The sequence below is a fragment of the Cyprinus carpio genome, chromosome B23, assembly GCF_018340385.1.
Source record: "Cyprinus carpio isolate SPL01 chromosome B23, ASM1834038v1, whole genome shotgun sequence".
Lineage (NCBI taxonomy): Eukaryota > Metazoa > Chordata > Actinopteri > Cypriniformes > Cyprinidae > Cyprinus > Cyprinus carpio.
In genome coordinates, this window is record NC_056619.1 from 8754025 (window position 1) to 8773887 (window position 19863).

Below are 19863 nucleotides of genomic sequence, written 5' to 3' on the forward strand. Positions count from 1 at the left end.
CAGAAATGTCTTTGTTTTTTTCTGTATGTACAATAGAAGTTAATGGCACTATTCTTTTATACTCCACACAAGAAAGAAAATCATACAGGTTTGGAACAACATGAGGGTGAGTAAAATGACAGAATTAGATTTTTGGGTAAACTATCCCTTTAATATATTAATATAATGTAACAGTTGTGATAGGAAGTTTATTTACTACAATCATCAGCCTTTTTTGTCCTTTTAAAGATTGTCTATCCTCTATCATGTCCCCATTCACTTTCAATGTATAGTGAACAAAAAAAAAAACGTTTTTGAATTGATGCAAATATAGTTGTGCTCAAAATTGATCATACCTTTGGTAAATATGATCAAAGAAGGATCTGAAAATTAATCTGTTTCATGAATTGGTAAATGTTGTGATAGTTGGATCTGGGTATTTGTTTGTTTAATTTATCCTTTTGATCTTTTATTGAAAAGATTTATAAAAATCTAACATTTTCTGTTGATTTTAAATTTTTAATTATTGCCCTGAAGGTGGAAATGGGAATTTTCACTGCTCTAGCTCTTTTCTTACAGCCACTTTCTAATTTGTAAAGTTCAACTATCTTTTGCTCAGAAATATATTCTTTGGTTTTTCTTATTGTGATGAATGATTACGATAATTTGGCCTTTGTGTTTCCTCATATTTATTTCATAATGTGAATTTCCTCCACTTTTTTATTTTTTATTTTTTTACTTCAATTAAATGTTAGATTTAAAAAAAAAATGAATGAAATATCAAATGGATAAACAATGCAGACTTATTTCCACATCCTTCTTTGTTCATGTTTACTATGAATAAGTTTGAGCACAACTGTAGCTAAATATCTCCTTTTTTGTTCCACAGATGAAAGGAAGTTGAGTTGAGCATGTGTGAACTGTCCCTTTAAAAATCTGATGTCTTCGCTGGAACAATGGCTTATTCTTGAGTTTATCACAAGGCAAAAAGAGATCTCTCTGTGAACATTTCATTAATTATTTTATGTCACATCATCAATATTAAAAATCTATCCCCTAGATAAACACAGCAGAGCACTTCTCATTACAAGCAAGTTGTGAACATACTGTACAACCTAAAATCACAAATGGCAACAAGGACAGTACTATTGTTAGTCAGAACTCGGAGTACATTTCTGCACCCGGGGATCTATCAAAATTAAGTCCTTGAAGTGCATTAGGTTAGCTAAAAACTATGAAATTGCCTTTACATACAAATATAATGTGCTGGTGTAATCGAGGGCCTCCCTGGCTAACTTAAGAAGCCTTTTTATGGTAGCACACCCACTCTCTCTTTCTCTCTCCCTCTTAAAAAATCTTGTGCTTCAGTCATGAGAGGCCAGGGAAGCGACACACACACACACACACACACACACACACACACAGTCTCTTAAGTAATGAGAGGCCAGGGAAGCGACACACACACAGTCTCACACACATAAAACCTTACCACTTCTGTTGCCATGGAAACAGCTGTGCTGTATCCATGTCGCCGCGGGAAACGGGCTCCCTGGGCAGCGAGTGCTTAGTGTTTCTGTAGAAAGGCAAAGCCAGAGCTAGTGTCTCAAGCATGTTGCATATGCCACTCTGTTGTGCAGAATGACAGGGTGTGGTCAGAAAGACACACAGATGCTTAGCCACGACTGAAAATTATATGAATATAGAATATGAGAATGAGATTTTCTAGAAACAGCACGTAAGTGTTCATTGTAGCATTTAATGTAACAAAGGGCAGATGATTTCATTATTTCAATTTCTTATCTTTAAGACTGTTTTATATATTATCTCCCAGCTCTTTATATAAAGTTGGATATAGAAGTTATATATATACATCTAAATTGCTTGATTGTTTCTATTGTTACAAAAATTTAAGCTGTACTGTCGCTAAGTACACTCACATTATGCGATATATACTTTATATCAAATCTCAGTCTTGATTTCTTGAAAAAACAGAAACTATATTATCGTCCAGCTCTAATCTGCTGAGCTCGAAAGGCACAAAGATATTAAGATATTATAAACATCAACATCATGATTTTCTTGTAAAGCTGCTTCATAACAATGCGGATTTGGGGAAATTTGATTTGACTTGATTTACATGCTAATGTTCACCATATCATTGACCCAGCAAATGGATGGAAACTACATGGATTTACTACATTATAACATAAATCATGCTTGTTAACAGCATATTTGGGGACTTTTTGAGCCTCCTTAACATTACAAATATTGCATTTAATCAGCTTCTAACTGGTTAATGTTAGCCTGGCCAGATAATATGATGTTGAATCGTGTCTTAAAATCATAAAAACACCTTTGCATTACATGACGGAAACCCAGGTATCATCATATTCTCAAGGGAATGATACTGTGTCCCAGTGAAGGGATAAGAGACACATCTGACTTGGATTAAAATCGAAGGGTGGCATTTTCTGCAGTGACAAACACTAAACCGATCTCTTTTCTCTTGTGCTCTTTCTCTGTACTTGTTCATCTATCTATACAGAAACTCTGTAAAGGACATGTGTTACTGGATTTGGTTTGTGAACATCTCAACCTCTTGGAGAAGGACTACTTTGGCCTGACCTTCAGTGACACGGAGAGCCAAAAGGTCAGAGTTCACCTGTTTTGTCATTCCATTGTACTATTTCTCTTATATAATTGCTATAATTGCTTTAAATTAACAGAGCACATATTGGTGAGACTTTTTTATTTTTATTATTCCAGCCTTGTGTAACTTGAATGTGCGAGTCTTCTGGTGTCATTCGCTTCCAGTTATTTTACTTGTACAAAAACAGGCTGCTATGCTGCTTGATATTGCAAACTGGTATTTCTTATGTCAGAAACATGCTGGAAATTGTGGCAATAGGCCTATGTTAAATAATGCTAGCAACATCAAGAAAATTATTAAGAAAAGTATCAAAACATGCTAAAAACATGTTAGCAAAGTGCTAAAACATGCTAGCAACTTGTTTAAGCATTGCATTATGTTAAATAATGCTAGAAACATTTCAAAACAGCAAAATTGTAACGCATATTAGCAATGTGTTAAAACATGTCAACAACCTAATATGTTAGTAATGTTCATGTCAGCTAAACATAATAAAACATGTTAGCAAAATGTTAAAACATGGTAGATTCATGTTTGCAAAATGTTAACATGCTAGCAATGTGCTGAAACATCTAAGCAACATGTTAAAACATGCTAAAACTTGCTAGCGACATGTTAAAACTAGGGCTGTCAGTCGATTAAAATTTTTAATGTAATTAATTCATCTAATTAATCGAAAATTACATTTGTCAATGAAAATACCCACAATACATTATTTAATGCCATTTTTGTGTTAAAGGGATACTCCACCCCAAAATGAAAATTTTGTCATTAATCACTTACCCCCATGTCGTTCCAAACCCGTAAAAGATTTGTTCGTCTTCAGAAAACAATTTAAGATATTTTGGATGAAAATCGGGAGGCTTGTGACTGTCCCATAGACTACCAAATAAATTACACTGTCAACTGTCAAGGTCCAGAAAAGTATGAAAAACATACAAGCTTTTTTTTACTCCTATTTGCTTTTTTTTACTGAGCTTTTTTTCGGGGTTTTTTGTGCATTGTCAGGGGTTTTTCTGCAATAACAACTGTACATAACAACTGGTAAAAGCTGATAACACAGGCTCATCCGGGTAACTGAAGTTGGCGCTGTACTCTTGCTAGGAACAGTTTTTCTTGCTGGAAGCTTTGCATTTGTTTAACTAATGAAATATTTTAACTCGATTCAAAATGGTGTACACTTCCCAGGATGTCCTTCGAAAAAGAGTAGGGGTATAACTCCTGGCCAAATTCACCCTTTGGCCTCTGACCATCATGGTCTCCTAACCATCCCCATATCTACTGATTGGCTTCATCACTCTGTCTCCTCTCCACCAATAAGCTGGTGTGCGGTGGGCGTTCTGGTGCAATATGGCTGCCGTCGCATCATCCAGGTGGATGCTGCACACTGGTGATGGTTGAGGAGATTACCCCCCTCTATGTAAAAAGCGCTTTGAGTGCCCAGAAAAGTGCTATATAAATGTAAGCAATTATTAATTATTTAATTATGTCATCCTGGTATTGCAGAGTTGCTCTCACCCTTTCCCTTAAATGTACGTCTAGTTTGAACTTGCCGCTTGCTTGCAAATGCTGTGTTCATGGAAGCTTTGCGGTCAAATATTTCAACTGAAATCAATATTTTGTGTCTAATTATTTATTATGTGGCAAGTAGCCATGTAATAAGTGGGATCTGCTTCGCGTCGGGGTCCTGATCACCCTGTCAGGGGTTATTCTGCAATAACAACCGGCTGGATGTACATTATCCCTTACTTAACAGCATAAAATATATTAGAAACTAAATATGTTACATGGTAGCAATTTGTAAAAACACAATAGGAACAACATGCTAGCAAATGTTTTAACATGCTAGATACATTGTAACAAAACTGCTAAACATGCTAGCAATGTGCTGAAACATGTTAGCATCATGTTAAAACATGCCAGCAATATGCTGGAAACATGCTAAAATATGTTAGATACAAGTTAGCAACATGTCGACCCCTATGAAAATTAACCATAATTTTACTATAGTAAAATTGTAGTAACCATGTTTGTGTGTGTGTGTATTGTAATTTGTATAACTACAGATTTAGTACAAGTACCATGGAGTATAGTTAGTGTTGAAAAATCTGGGTTATTTGTGGTTAACTTGGTTTAACTATAGTTCCTATATGGTTTATTTGTAGTAAAACCATGGTTCATTTTCTTAATGCATGCTATCAACATGTAGGTAAAACATGATTACAAAACAACCATCTATATATACAAAAGTTTATTTAAAAAAATTTAACTACTTCTTAGTACGTCTAACTACTGCTCCGGGTGTGTGTTCACTGCTGTGTGTGTGCACTTTGGATGGGTTAAATGCAGAGCACGAATTCTGAGTATGGGTCACCACCATACTTGGCTGTATGTTATGTCACTTTCACTTTTCACTTTTTAACATCTTTAAATGTAAAGCCTTTTAAACTACTTCATATTTTCAAGCCAACATAAAGTTTGTCTCCAGACCTTAGCATCTACAAAAGTTTTTAATTTATTATCGTAATTGTAGGCACTGGTGTGTAGCGCATATATTTTTATCGTTTTCCTGCACTTTGTTGTAGCTATTTACCTAGAGAGCTGACAAATCAAGTCTCAAACGTTCAAAGAAAACAGATTACTTCCATGTTGCAAAATAAGGATAACTGCTTTAGATTAATTTATCAATTGCTCACTTGATTAACTTTAAATGCAAACATCCAAAATCATTCTTATGTTTTCTTCATTTGTTAGTAGGAAACAGGGATGTTGCTCAGTTAACAAGAGCATCCTTTTGTTTTCCATCTATTCCCATGCACTACCATGACCTCTCTATATAGAAATACACATAAGTGAGTTGAGATAATGGGGCTCTGAGTCCTTGTGATTGGGACTGTTGGAGGCAGGGTTTGACTGATGGAAATCATCTGAGGATCTCCTCAGTCCTAGTTTAACCATAAGGACCCTGCTTGCACCACCACGGCTGTCCCAGTCTAGTTCCACTTAGCTCTTTTTCCCAGCTGAGGCTCCTTTGCCTGCTGCTATGATCAGCGGGATTGTTCCCGGGCCAACAAATCTGATCACACTGCAGTTTGAAAGATGAATGATTTCAGTTTGAAAACCACATGTGTCAAGCATGGGAAGCGAGACCTGCGGAGAGCTCAAGGTTTGTTAGAAACACTTGTAAAGACAGTAACAGGTCCAGAAACAGAAATGGGCCATTTTTCAATGTATATGTTAATAAAGTATGAAGACATTTGCAGGCCTGGTGGGCAGATAAAAATAACCAGGCTTTCAGTGGAAATATCTTTGGTTTGACTTGTCTGTACAGCAAAGGAAAGTGATTTCTGAGACAATTTCACTCGCATTCCTATATTTTACATGTATCAGTGGTCATTTAGGAAAGCTGGTACTGTGAGATGTGAATAAATCAGTGCTTTTCATCTCCTTTGGACCGAGGTGAGCTGGCATTAAACGTTTTCATGTGTCACCAGGCTTTGAGTGACCTTAAGAGTGCAGTGTGCCAGAGATGACATTTATCTACTCTTTTAGTGCTCCTGTGGCTGCAGAATATTAATGCACTGACCATTTTACAGAATATGTATGAGGTGATTGCTCCTGCCGTGGAGGAGACAGTGCTGAAACTGCGGCATTTGCTTATCAATGTGTCCTGGCTGATAGAGGAATTTTTTGTTCTCTCTTTTAGAATTGGCTGGATCCTTCGAAAGAAATCAAGAAACAAATCCGCGGTAAGTGTTGGAAAATAAGATACTTGGGCTTTTTAACCTTGGTTGCTTGAATCTGATGAAAGTGAGTTTGTGTCTGATTGTTTTTAGTGGGTCCCTGGCATTTCTCCTTTGCTGTCAAATTCTATCCTCCCGATCCGTCTCAGCTGATTGAAGACATCACACGGTGAGTGCGTTGTTCAAACGTTTTAAAGCTGAAATGTCTAATTTCTTTGTCACTACCATCACCAGACATAAGTGCAGAAATAAAGAATGTCTACAAATAAGTTTGTCATACAATCTTACTGTCTGGCACTGGTCAGCAGACCAAATTAATGAATGCTATTGGTTGAGCCGGTGTTGCCATGCCGGCAGGTCATGATGTTTTGATAGTGAAACTATTTGAGGAAATAGAACCAGAGCTGTCATCTGCATATTAAAGAGATCGTTCCCCCCAAAATTACAGTTCTGTAATCACCCTCTATTTCAAACCTGTGTGAATTATTCTATCAGCCGATGAACAGAAAAGAAGATATTTTGAAGAATATTGGCAATCAAACAGTTGAAGGTAGCCATTAAGTTGTTTCAGATTGATTGTCCCTTTAGTATAACATGGACATGTTGCATGAAAACAAACTCCAAAAGCCCCAGTCATGGTGTGATTAATCAAAATTTTATTCTGTTTTGGTTTATATATATATATATATATATATATATATATATATATATATATATATATATATATATATATATATATATATATATATATATATATATACAGGTCCTTCTCAAAAAATTAGCATATTGTGATAAAAGTTCATTATTTTCCATAATGTAATGATAAAAAATTAAACTTTCATATATTTTAGATTCATTGCACACCAACTGAAATATTTCAGGTCTTTTATTGTTTTAATACTGATGATTTTGGCATACAGCTCATGAAAACCCAAAATTCCTATCTCAAAAAATTAGCATATCATGAAAATATGCTAATTTTCTCTTAAGGAGCTATTAACCTAATCATCTGAATCAACTAATTAACTCTAAACACCTGCAAAAAATTCCTGAGGCTTTTAAAAAACTCCCAGCCTGGTTCATTACTCAAAACCGCAATCATGGGTAAGACTGCCGACCTGACTGCTGTCCAGAAGGCCATCATTGACACCCTCAAGCGAGAGGGTAAGACACAGAAAGAAATTTCTGAACGAATAGGCTGTTCCCAGAGTGCTGTATCAAGGCACCTCAGTGGGAAGTCTGTGGGAAGGAAAAAGTGTGGAAAAAAACGCTGCACAACGAGAAGAGGTGACCGGACCCTGAGGAAGATTGTGGAGAAGGACCGATTCCAGACCTTGGGGGACCTGCGGAAGCAGTGGACTGAGTCTGGAGTAGAAACATCCAGAGCCACCGTGCACAGGCGTGTGCTTTTGAACCAGAAACAGCGGCAGAAGCGCCTGACCTGGGCTACAGAGAAGCAGCACTGGACTGTTGCTCAGTGGTCCAAAGTACTTTTTTCGGTTGAAAGCAAATTTTGCATGTCATTCGGAAATCAAGGTGCCAGAGTCTGGAGGAAGACTGGGGAGAAGGAAATGCCAAAATGCCTGAAGTCCAGTGTCAAGTACCCACAGTCAGTGATGGTCTGGGGTGCCATGTCAGCTGCTGGTGTTGGTCCACTGTGTTTTATCAAGGGCAGGGTCAATGCAGCTAGCTATCAGGAGATTTTGGAGCACTTCATGCTTCCATCTGCTGAAAAGCTTTATGGAGATGAAGATTTCGTTTTTCAGCACGACCTGGCACCTGCTCACAGTGCCAAAACCATTGGTAAATGGTTTACTGACCATGGTATTACTGTGCTCAATTGGCCTGCCAACTCTCCTGACCTGAACCCCATAGAGAATCTGTGGGATATTGTGAAGAGAAAGTTGAGAGACGCAAGACCCAACACTCTGGATGAGCTTAAGGCCGCTATCGAAGCATCCTGGGCCTCCATAACACCTCAGCAGTGCCACAGGCTGATTGCCTCCATGCCACGCCGCATTGAAGCAGTCATTTCTGCAAAAGGATTCCCGACCAAGTATTGAGTGCATAACTGAACATAATTATTTGAAGGTTGACTTTTTTGTATTAAAATCACTTTTCTTTTATTGGTCGGATGAAATATGCTAATTTTTTGAGATAGGAATTTTGGGTTTTCATGAGCTGTATGCCAAAATCATCAGTATTAAAACAATAAAAGACCTGAAATATTTCAGTTGGTGTGCAATGAATCTAAAATATATGAAAGTTTAATTTTTATCATTACATTATGGAAAATAATGAACTTTTATCACAATATGCTAATTTTTTGAGAAGGACCTGTATATATATACATATATATATATATATATATATATATATAAGGTTTTGATAACATATGATATATATTCTATTGTAATTACCAATGTAATTTAAATTGATCAACTAACTTTGGTTGGGCAGGTATTACCTGTGTCTGCAGCTGAGGGAGGACATACTGTCAGGTCATTTGCCCTGCTCGTTCGTCACTCATGCTCTGCTGGGCTCGTACGCTGTTCAGGCTGAGCTGGGAGACTATGACCCAGAGGAACATGGGCCAGACTACATCAGCGAGTTCCGCTTCGCCCCCAATCAGACCCGTGAGCTGGAGGAGAGGGTGATGGAGCTGCACCGCAACTACAGGTGAGACCAGCTGACCCGCATAGGGAGCAGTGATTACCAGAGTTGTCAATTAATTAAGATTTTAAGTCATATTAATTACATGATATGCTGATTAATTAAATTAATCCTAATTTATCAGAGTTCGCTGAGCAAGTCCCCCAAATTAAGATAACCTAAATCCATTACTTTATTATGACAGAAGAAAAAAGATTTAAATAGACTTTATAAGTTTATATATCCTGACCCAGTTCAGTCAGTTTTGCAGTTGAGTTTGTCAGTCTGTCCAAGTCTGGGCTCAAAATACCAAATTTAAATTTCTCTGACGGTAAGAAAAATTCCTTAATGCATAATTTAATTACGGATCATGGGGCATGATTAATTGCACTCATTTTTTATCACTTATAATAAATTTACACAAAACATTAAATTACACTAAATTAACACACTGAATTGATAGCTCTAGTAATTACAGATACTGATAACAAGCAGTACAACAATCAAATAGCTCAAATATTCTGAAACATATGTTTTTAAACAAACTGTTTATTTATTAATACAATGATGACCTGTGATCAGGGGCATGAGTCCTGCAGAGGCTGAAATCAACTTCCTGGAAAACGCCAAGAAACTCTCCATGTATGGCGTTGATCTCCATCATGCTAAGGTATGATGGTGTTATTTTTTTTTTTTTAAGTTGTACTGCTAGCATAGAAGTGTCTACGTTGTACATAGAATATTATGAACTGTACGTTTGGTTCATAGGTGATTCTAGTCCTTGTTTAGGAGGGCTTCAGCCCACTGTCTTACATCTTAGCCCCCCTAAAAATAATGCTGGGATTCTGCTGGATTCTGTTGATTTTCTTTCATGTTTTATTTTCTGAAATTATTGGTGTGATTTTGCGGTTGTTATTTTTGCTTGATTTGTTATAACAAGAATATCTATGGAAAGAGTTATTTTTAGTCACTGCATTCTTTTCTTTTCTTTCGCTTTGCATTACGAAGTAATAGTATGAAAAAGGACAACGTATACTGCTCATTTGTGGTCTGTTCTCACTATTTAATTTACAGTATATTCCATTGATCACTGGAATGCTCGAAGAATCTCTTTTTTTTCTCTTCAAATCCTCACATCTCTTTCCAAGTTTGTTTGTTTCACAGTTAAATACAATTTATTATACCCCCAGGGTGCTTTTAACGTACATATAAATAGGTTACAAGAACCTCATCAAATTTCCCTTTACCTAATCCGGAGACTAAAAGCCTACAAAAGCCTGGAGGGGTACAAATGGACGCAATTGTCAAGATTCTATGACGCCAGTCTAAACATCAAGTGCAGAATGCCATCATCCGAAGCTGGTCCTCGAGCAGATTTTGCCGGCTTTGTGGAGTGGATACTGGCAAGAAACTGATCCCTGCTCACCGTCAGCTCTGAGGAGAATCTTGCCAGTACCACTCCCAACCCAGAGCCCAGCCCACCATCTCCCCACGATGTGGAGCATCAGCCTGAGCCCACCATTGCCGGAGAGCCATATCCTGCCGCGATCAGCGAGCCATCGTAAAGCCAAGCGACTGAGCAGAGGATATCCCTGAATGTAGAGCTGAACTCATCAGACCAGGTGCGAGAGCCAGCGACAATGCCCACCACGAGGCATAAAGCCGCGGATGGTGTGAGCGTGTAGAGGAGCACAGCCCACTGCGGCTGAGGGTGAGCTGAGTATGGTGCGGCGAATGTGCCACAAAGAAGAGGAGAGGGCTCTAGTCCCCGAATCCAGTCCAGAGTGCCCTCCAGTGCCCACTCCTAGAAAGCGCCCTCCAGTGTTCACTCCTCCAGAGCGAAATCCTGTTCCGTGTTCAGCCTAGAGGGGGATCCCGATCCAGAGTTTAGCCCTGAATACCCGGAGGCTCACAAATGCCCACCCTCCCAACTGCTTCTGCCTCCTCCACCGCTATCGTCTGGTAGCCCCTCTACTCACCCTTAGCCCACCATCATTACAGTGCGAGCTCCGCGGGTCTGCCTTCATCCAGCATTGCCATGGCTAGAGAATCCCTCACCTCCGCCTCCAGCTTTCGAGGCCCGGACTCCACCTTGTCCCGTAGACCCAGCAGCTCCACCTTGGTTCCTAGCTCCCTCGCCTCCATTGCCACTCACCGATCCACCAGCTCCACCGGGCTCCCTCGTCCCTCAGGCAATTCTATGGTCGGGCGCCGACCCACCATCGCCTCAGGACTCCGCTGCTTCGGCTGCATCTTGTCACTCCGTCCCACTTCCTCCATTGGGCTTCTTCCTCCCGCCAGCTCCACCTTGGTCCTCAGTCGCTACGGCTCCGCCACAGATCTCCGGATCTCCACCTCCGCCTCAGTCGCCAGAGCCCTCAGCTCCACCCTGGTCCCCCGTATCCTCTGCATCCCCCAGGTTCGTTAGCTCTCCGTCTCTCCGTCTCCTCAGCCGCCTGCTCCGCCACCGTTGGTTGGCCCCCTGGAGTCGGCAGCCATTCCTCCTCCATGGCTCCTCCCTCCATCGGCTCCACCATGGGTCGACATTATGGCTGTGACCTGGGTCCAGCTGGGCTCCTCCTGCTCCAAGCCCCTCCTGGCTCCTCCCTCCATCGTCTCCTCCCTTGACTCTGTCTGCCAGCCCCCTCCTGGATATCCATCCTCCTCTTGAGTCTCCTCCCAAGTTCCCACCCGTCCCTCCCTCTGTTGTTTCTATGGTGCGAGGACGCACCTTCCGGGAGGGGATGTAAATTCAGGATTCTGGAGTGTTCTGCGTCATGTTTTGCCCCTGTTTTGTTCCTGTTTTTCCTTATTTGGTCATGTTCCTCTCCTTGTTTAGTTTGATTAGTCATCCCATGCACCTGTGTTTCCCCAATCATCCCCTGTATTTAAGTCCCAGTCTGTGAATGTCTGTGAATTTAATCACTCTGCTCTATGTGTGTGTTCCTGGCTATCCTTGGTGTTTTATTTGTCATTACATGTGACTTTATATATGTAGTGGATTTGTTGTACAATTTATTTGAGTAGATTTTGTTATTAATAGACAGTACATTAATATAAATTAAAGATAACTTAATATGGGCTGCTTTTGGTGCTTGATACTTTTTTATTGGTCATTTTGTGTGTTTTACGAATAAGATACATGGTTAAGAAGCTGTTAGTTACTTAAATGTAAAATGTTTTTTCTCTTTTTTGCAATAGTGAAAGATGGCTTCCCTTACTGATCACGTCTCAGATTGATTACATGTTTTCTTGCATGGCTGGATGTTTAAATTATTATTCGATCACTGTCAATACCAATGCTACAGCCGCTCTAGTGCTTTTCTGATGGCCTGCCAAAATGGCGGAGTTTAGATTGTGTGACGTCAACCTTCGGAGTTCTATAATCGATTATAGCCTATTGACGTCATTTGCATATATACGCACTTGTCACGGGAGTGTTAAAAATGCACCCACTATTTTTAAATTTGAGCTTGGCTTTTACCTGCATATGGCACGTTTGCGTGCTAGAGAGAATCACAGCTGGTTTCATTGCACAGAATATGTGCATATTGCTTGTGCTTCCATTCGTTATTATGTTATTTTAGTCTTTTACTTTAGATATGCTTTAATTTCTGCCGTTTGGAATGCAGTATGTATTAGATGCACAAATCTCAAGTACTGACAGACTTCGTGTTTGTTAATATATAACAATTATACATTGATTATAAGTGATTAAAATACAAGATTAATAGTAGTTATTAAGATTGATGTTGTTTGGAATTGGTGAAATGTGCTTGGAAAAAAAATATATTCAGAATATCAACTTGCATAATAATTATGCATACACTTTATTTTCCCTCTTCCGCTATCATCAGTAATGCAAGGAATGTTGTGATTGGTTGTCAAGGCAGTCAATCAGAATTTAGCAGCCTCATCTCTGATTGCCTGGAATTATGGCATATTGTAATTCTGGGTTGTGTTGAGCAAGCCAGCTGTCGGCATTTAGAGAGCACTGAGGGCGGGCATCAAGGGACCAAGCTAGTGAAACGTTGCACACGCAAAAGAGAAGGTCTGCACACATCCAAATATTTATTTTAATTGCATAATTGATTTTAGTATGTTCAAAATACTTTTTTCTTTGCGAGACAAACATTTTCTCCACAAAACTCAGATCGCGTGCATGCAAAATGCACTTTTGTGCGCTCAAAATATGATCTTTCGTGCACAGAATTGTGGCAGAGATCTAACCCCATAGTCCCGAAGCTCGATTGCGGCTGTGGTTAAAATGCACTTGGATCTGTTTTTATGATACGAAATTGATGTAAACACAGTCAGTTATGTTTTTAGAACTGGACAAAACATCTGATATGTGGAAACAGATCTGCACATTAGTGTGAATGCAGCCTGTTAAAGCTGTTACTGTCTATGAACTTATCAGTACTAATCAACAGGAAAAAAGAAAAACCCATAACTTTGTTTGTCTATAAACTTTCCAATGCTTAAAGCACTCTTAGATCTTGAAAATGCTTTTTGTTTATCACTTCTAATTGTCTTTTCCCCCTTTATTACTTTATATTTGCTTGTATGTTTTAAAGCTGTTTACTTTGTTTAATTCTTAACAATTAATTAATTATTCATATATTAATTAGTTAATTAATTAACGTATTTATTTTAAAAAGTAGCCTGCTTATATAATTTAATAAAAATGCACAAGATAAATTTGATATAAACCGTGATGCATCGTGATATCGAATTGAATTGAACCATTGACATAATAATTGTAATTGAATTGAATCGTGAAACCAGTGCCGATTCATACCTCTAGTTGTTTTTTGCCCAACCCTGCTCCTGGCGATCGACTGTCCTGCAAAGTTCAGCTCCAACCCTAATCAAACACACCTGAAGCAACTAATTAAGGTCTTCAGGCTCACTTAAAAATTAAAGGCAGGTGAGTTTGATTAGGGCTGAAGCTAAACAATGCAGGACAGTCGATCGCCAGGAGGAGGGTTGGGCTCCCCTGTTTGATTAGGGCTGAAGCTAAACAATGCAGGACAGTCGATAGTTTGGTTTTGGTGTTTGATGATTGAATGGTGAGTAGAATAATGTCACCTTATTGTACTCGGTAAAAAAAAAAAAAAAAAATAACTTTTTAATGCAATAATAATATATATATATATATATATATATATATATATATATATATATATATATATATATATATATATAGATATAGATATATATAGATATATATATATATATATATATATATATATATATATATAGATATATATATATATAGATATATGATAGATAGATAGATAAATTATAGTGCTCATAGAACAAACCTTTCACTGATTGTTTACAGCTTAATGGAAGTTACACCCATAATCTGAAATCATGTATCATGCAAAGTGTCATGGGGCATAGGAATAAAGGTGAATAATGGTACAAAAATTCAGAGCAGAAAGTCTTAAATTCATAAAGTCATAGCATGAAATTTTCCATGCATTGTAAAAAAAAAAAAATAATATCCATCTTAGTGTTTTTGTTTTCCAATACAAATAACCTAAACATCCTTAAATGTGGATACATTGAAGTATTAAAAAATTGAATAAAATTAAGTGAGTTTATGGTTAAAGCAAGAACAAACACAGTATCTGCCAGTGGAAAAATGTATTCCACAATTCTGTGTTTGCAATTTTTGTGAAATGAATTAAAAAGTAATAGAGATTGGTTGGAAGTTGTATTTTCAAATGTTGCTAATACAACATATTGACACAGAAAATACACAGAAAATATATTGATGTACTGTGGTTCATTTTCTTGGCATTAAAAAGGTCTTAAATGTACATTCAAAAACCTGCAGAAACCATTTTTGCACATTTTTAAATAGGACAATGGACTCATACATGTATTAACAAAAACAATGAAAATAAAAATTAATTTACCAGCCTAACACTTGAAACAAACACCGGGCCAGAAATTGCATTTATATTACTTTTATTACCAAGTAACATATGAATTTGTACCAAAATGCCTTACATGTTGATTGAATGCACCCTTTGTCTTTTGAAAGTAGATTATTTATTTTGCATGATTATACAGTTATTTGTATTCTATTTTTTGGATTTAACAATGTTTTTCTCCTGTGGTGCACAACCCCATTATAACAGACCTGTGATCCAATTATGCAATTTTACAGGCTTAGACCCCTTAGGATAAAATCCTAGAATCACCACTGGTTTGAAAGTTGAATGTTTGAAAATGTGACTAAAACCTGAGCATCTGAATGTGTCTTTTTGTATGTGTGTTTTAAAGGACTCTGAAGGCATTGACATCATGTTGGGGGTGTGTGCCAGTGGCTTGCTGATCTATAGAGACCGGTTGCGTATCAACCGATTCGCCTGGCCCAAGATCCTCAAAATATCTTACAAGAGAAGCAACTTCTACATCAAAATCCGACCTGGAGAGGTAGAGAAAAAGGTCTTTTGAGATTTTCCAGGTTTTTCTTGTTAGATTTCGCTCGTAGATGCATGTTGAAGCATTAGTTAGATAAGGGTGCCGTACTGAGACTAATGCTGTGGGCGAGAAAATGGGCGGATAATCTACATGATGTGGTTTTATTAGAAAAGAATGAGATGTTTTTTTGAGTATTTGAAATCACTATTCAGGCTTTCAAATTACCCAGTTCTGTGAAGACTGATGTAGGTGTTCTTCCACTGTTTTGCACAAAGAAACTGAATATTTTTTAGCGCATTGCTAATGCGTTTAAAAATGCCTTTAATTATGTCTCAACAAACACTAGTTATATTGTTTGAGGTTCTGCTCTTTAGTGGTTGTTAGCTTGCTGTGTGTGGAAAGGATGAGGGTTTTAAAACATTAGGCTGAGCTGTGAATTTTTTTTGCCTAGTGGGCACAGAGACAGAGGGAAGCAGAAAATGAGGGGTGAGGAGAGAATTCAATCCAAAGAGAGGGAAGAAAGCAAGCAAAATAAGTTGCAGAGGTCTTTATTAAGTGTTAAGGATTCTGCAGTCTGCATTTATGGGGTTATTTCTTTGATTGTCCTCTCACAATGGGATTCTTGTGTTTGTTTTGAACAAAAGCATGGCATTTCTTTGACTCTGCTCGCTATGTGTGAGGGTCAGATATGAATGTTAAACAATATCTCAATGCCTTTATTCGAGATGCCTCACTGTTCTGCATCTTATCAACACAATAGGCTCCATTCTGTGAACTTTGAGCTTTTAGATATTAATATTTACTCTCATTCTTATGCAGTTCCTCTGCAGCATTCTTTAGAAATTCTGGTTACGTTCTGTTTGGATAAATAAAGGCATGCAGAATTGTGCCCTGTCGGTTGATTTGAGCTGTAGCAGCACACAGATTTTACACCTCGTCAAATCTCCTGTCAAGTAACACGTTACCACTCTGTTTTCCCTTCACTCCCCCCACTTCCTCCCCATCACATGCCCACACTCCCCTGCACCCCCAGTACGAGCAGTTCGAGAGCACCATTGGCTTCAAGCTGCCCAACCACCGTGCCTCTAAGCGCTTGTGGAAGGTCTGCATTGAACATCACACATTTTTCAGGTAGGCACTCACCGTCCTATTACTCCTACCACAAAACTAGGCACAGTCTTTTTTAAATGTGAGAAAGCAGATGTTTTGGTTTTGTTTTTTCCTTTGTGTTTCCACTAACAGAGTTGGAGTCTCAAAATGTGGGCCTTAACCTAGTGTATGCCTCATTATCTGGTGCCATGGTTTAAATCTTAAACAAACTCAGTTTCTGATCAGGATTTATGGTCTGAGATAAAACCATATTCTTTTTGTCTTTATAACTAATTTTCTTGTTTAATTATATTTTTTTAGATAATTTCCATTTGATCTTGTAATGTATTTAAAACTAAATTGAGAAAATATATATTCTTTTCTTTTTAAATTCTATTACATTAAAACTTAATTGTTGGACCAACAGATTTTGGTCTCGATCTGGGCCTTTATGAGTCTAGTTTTAATCTTAGGGAGTCTGGTTTTGGGTATTAGGGGACCTAGTGTTTGTCTTGGAGTTTCTGGTTTTGATTTCAACTCTGTTTATAGAGTGGTGCAGGTATGACTTCAGAACCCTGAAGTCTGATTCGCCGCTGGTTCTTTCAAGCATTTCTTATGGGGTTTTATAATGATTTTTTCTTTTCAAGTTATAAGTAAATTAAAGCAGTAAAACAGTTTGGGGTGTGAGTGTGTGCAGTTACATTTTAGAATAAAACACCAAAGTATTGTAAAGTTATGTTTATCACAGGCTTTATTTTACTCATAAATTAAAAAAAAAAAAAAAAAAAAAAAAAAAAAAAACACTATAAAACCTCATAGGAAAATCTTGAGGGACCAGATGGTTCTGACATCATACCTGCACCACTCTATAAACAAAAGTAATGACAGACTTCACTTGGGCTTTAACAATTATAATGTTCAATCCACTCTAATTCTGTAACATTTGGTCACGTTTTCTGTTTTTTCTCCTACAGGTTGGTCTCTCCTGAGCCTCCTCCCAAAGGTTTTCTTGTGATTGGCTCAAAGTTCCGCTACAGTGGGCGGACCCAAGCCCAGACTCGCCAAGCCAGTGCTTTGATTGACAGGCCAGCTCCTCAATTTGAACGATCAATTAGTAGGAGGTACCTGCTGTCCCGCAGCATAGATGGAGGTAAGTAACTCTTAGATACCATCACAAAATACATTAATTGCCCAAATCATACTTCAGTAAGCACCTCTTTATTAGTTTTGATTTACAATTTTGCAAACCTATAATGTAAAATGTTATTCTTTCAAAAATATGACTTCAAAAAGTGAAAGCTTTCACATTCTCCTGTTAATATTCTCTGTTCACAATGCTTGTAAAGTAAATTTGTGTTTACTACAGTGGGATCTGGAAGTCTTAATAAAAAAAAAAAAATGCTTCTAGAATTGCCGTTTTAATATTTAATACAGACTTTTACTACAAATTATAAACAGCTGGAGTGAAGCACTGAATTGACAAATAAACATGATAATTAACAAATAAACATTTGATTTGTCTCCCTTTTGCTTTAATAACAGCAGCCCTCAAACTGCATGAATTCCACATATTTGAGAATGATTCAAAGAACATCTATTGCTTCAATGGAAAGAAGAACATGGAAAAGAAATAGTACAAGAAAAGTTAGTTTATTTCCAGTTTTAAATCAAATCTGTCCTAGATAGCCCTAAATTCTAGATTTGTGGTCTGTGTTATTTCAATAGGATTGTGAGTTTCCTGTGAGGGTGAAACAGATCTCCATGCAGATTTTGCTCATGCTCAAGTTGGTCACACAAGTTTGCTGTTCATTGACCACACTTTTCACTTTTGGTCCCTACTGTATACTGTATTTGTCAGGTCATCTACTTGAGACATTTTTTTTTAGATATGAAGGTGACAGTGGAGGAATAGGCTACCACATCTGAGATGTGCTTAGGTTTCTTACACTATACGATTTGTTTCTTCTGTTTCAGAGTCTGCTTTAGGGGACACTATGGACCGACTCTCCCAGCACACCTCCAGCGAGCCTGTGCCTAGTCTTCCCAGAGATGAGCTGGACCAGGACTACCTGGAGCCCAGTCTGGATCAGGACCTGGACCAAGATCACGAACAAGCTGAATACCAGCGACTTGAAAGTGACTCCACTCTATCGAAGACTGTGGAGCTCAAGGTTCTGTGCACACAACAGTGTTTAGTCTCAGCTTCTTCATTTAGTTTTCTAATAAGTATTCTATTGAAAAGAAACAGGTTTAGGTTCATACCATCTTTGGGTTACGGGTGGCAATATGTAACTGTTCTTCTGAGCAGATTTAAACAACTAGTTGCAAGAATTCCAATCACATTTTTTAACTAACTCTCCCCTTGCCATCCCGTCTGATTAAAACAGTCTCCCACTCCAAAAGCTTTTCCTAACTTTGCCTTTCTTCTCTGCACATGCCTTAATCTTAAATATATTTCTATGCCTGCCTGTTTTGTTGACATCTCTTCTGAATTTAACTTTCCAACCTCTCTACAAATCTGCCTCTACACTTAACTTCCTCTCGCTGTTTGCTATTTTCCTCAGTTTAATTCAAATTCTGCACTGTTCTTCCTGCTTCTAACAGTTCACTGCTGTCGTATTAACTATCGCTTCTTTCTTCATCTTCTCGCGGACAGAGGGAGGAGGCAGGCTCTCCTGTAGACTCTAAGACGGAGGTATTTTTAGTGTGATTTATCTATCTGTGTCTAATTGTCTGTCTGTCGTTGTCTCAATTGCACTCTAAATCTGCATACACACTGCTAGTGTGGCTTTAGAGAGCCTCGAAAAAATAGCAACGTGATTGCTATAATGTTAGCCACATGGCAGATCATGTAATTTTCTAGCCTTCATGGCTTTTCTTGAGATCCAGATGAGAGCATTGTTCATAGCTGGATCATATAATGGTTATTTGTCAAGTATTTAAAGGAGAACTGTGATAGATAATGTACTTTGATTGGCTTTGTTTTTTTGTCCCGCTTAAGTCAATATGAAATCACTGCTGATACTGTATTTCCTAAATACACATTCCTGGTCTTATTGTGTGCAATTCATCAGTGCACATTATTCCAAAAAATGCTTTAATCGTATGTCAAAATGTAAAATGTATGCTTCATTACTTTCCTTTTTGTTACCCAGGCTGTACTAGTGCAGGAAATAACAATTAAGGCTTTGTTTTAGGCTACTGTTATACAGAACGGAGGCTTTAAAAAAAAAAAAAAAACTTAGCAGTAGTTTATGCAATAATGCAAAGCATGTAACTAACTTTATACTAATTAAGATTAATATAGGT

At 37.9% G+C, this 19863-nt stretch overlaps 1 protein-coding gene across 8 annotated transcripts in view; it reads left to right on the forward strand.

The window, feature by feature from the left end:
* Positions 1-19863, forward strand: part of LOC109076873 (band 4.1-like protein 1) — a 60032-nt gene that overhangs the window by 27692 nt on the left and 12477 nt on the right. For 4 of the 8 annotated variants that reach the window (XM_042751095.1, XM_042751099.1, XM_042751094.1 and 1 more), the window contains exons 4-13: positions 2525-2629; positions 6336-6378; positions 6466-6541; positions 8833-9051; positions 9607-9694; positions 15325-15489; positions 16499-16596; positions 17529-17704; positions 18529-18725; positions 19211-19249. In XM_042751095.1, coding sequence (XP_042607029.1) covers positions 2525-2629; positions 6336-6378; positions 6466-6541; positions 8833-9051; positions 9607-9694; positions 15325-15489; positions 16499-16596; positions 17529-17704; positions 18529-18725; positions 19211-19249 — 1206 coding nt within the window. Of the gene's footprint in view, positions 1-2524; positions 2630-6335; positions 6379-6465; positions 6542-8832; positions 9052-9606; positions 9695-15324; positions 15490-16498; positions 16597-17528; positions 17705-18528; positions 18726-19210; positions 19250-19863 lie in introns of those variants that run through there. The other 4 variants (XM_042751096.1, XM_042751102.1, XM_042751100.1 and 1 more) reach the window with 3 other exon arrangements.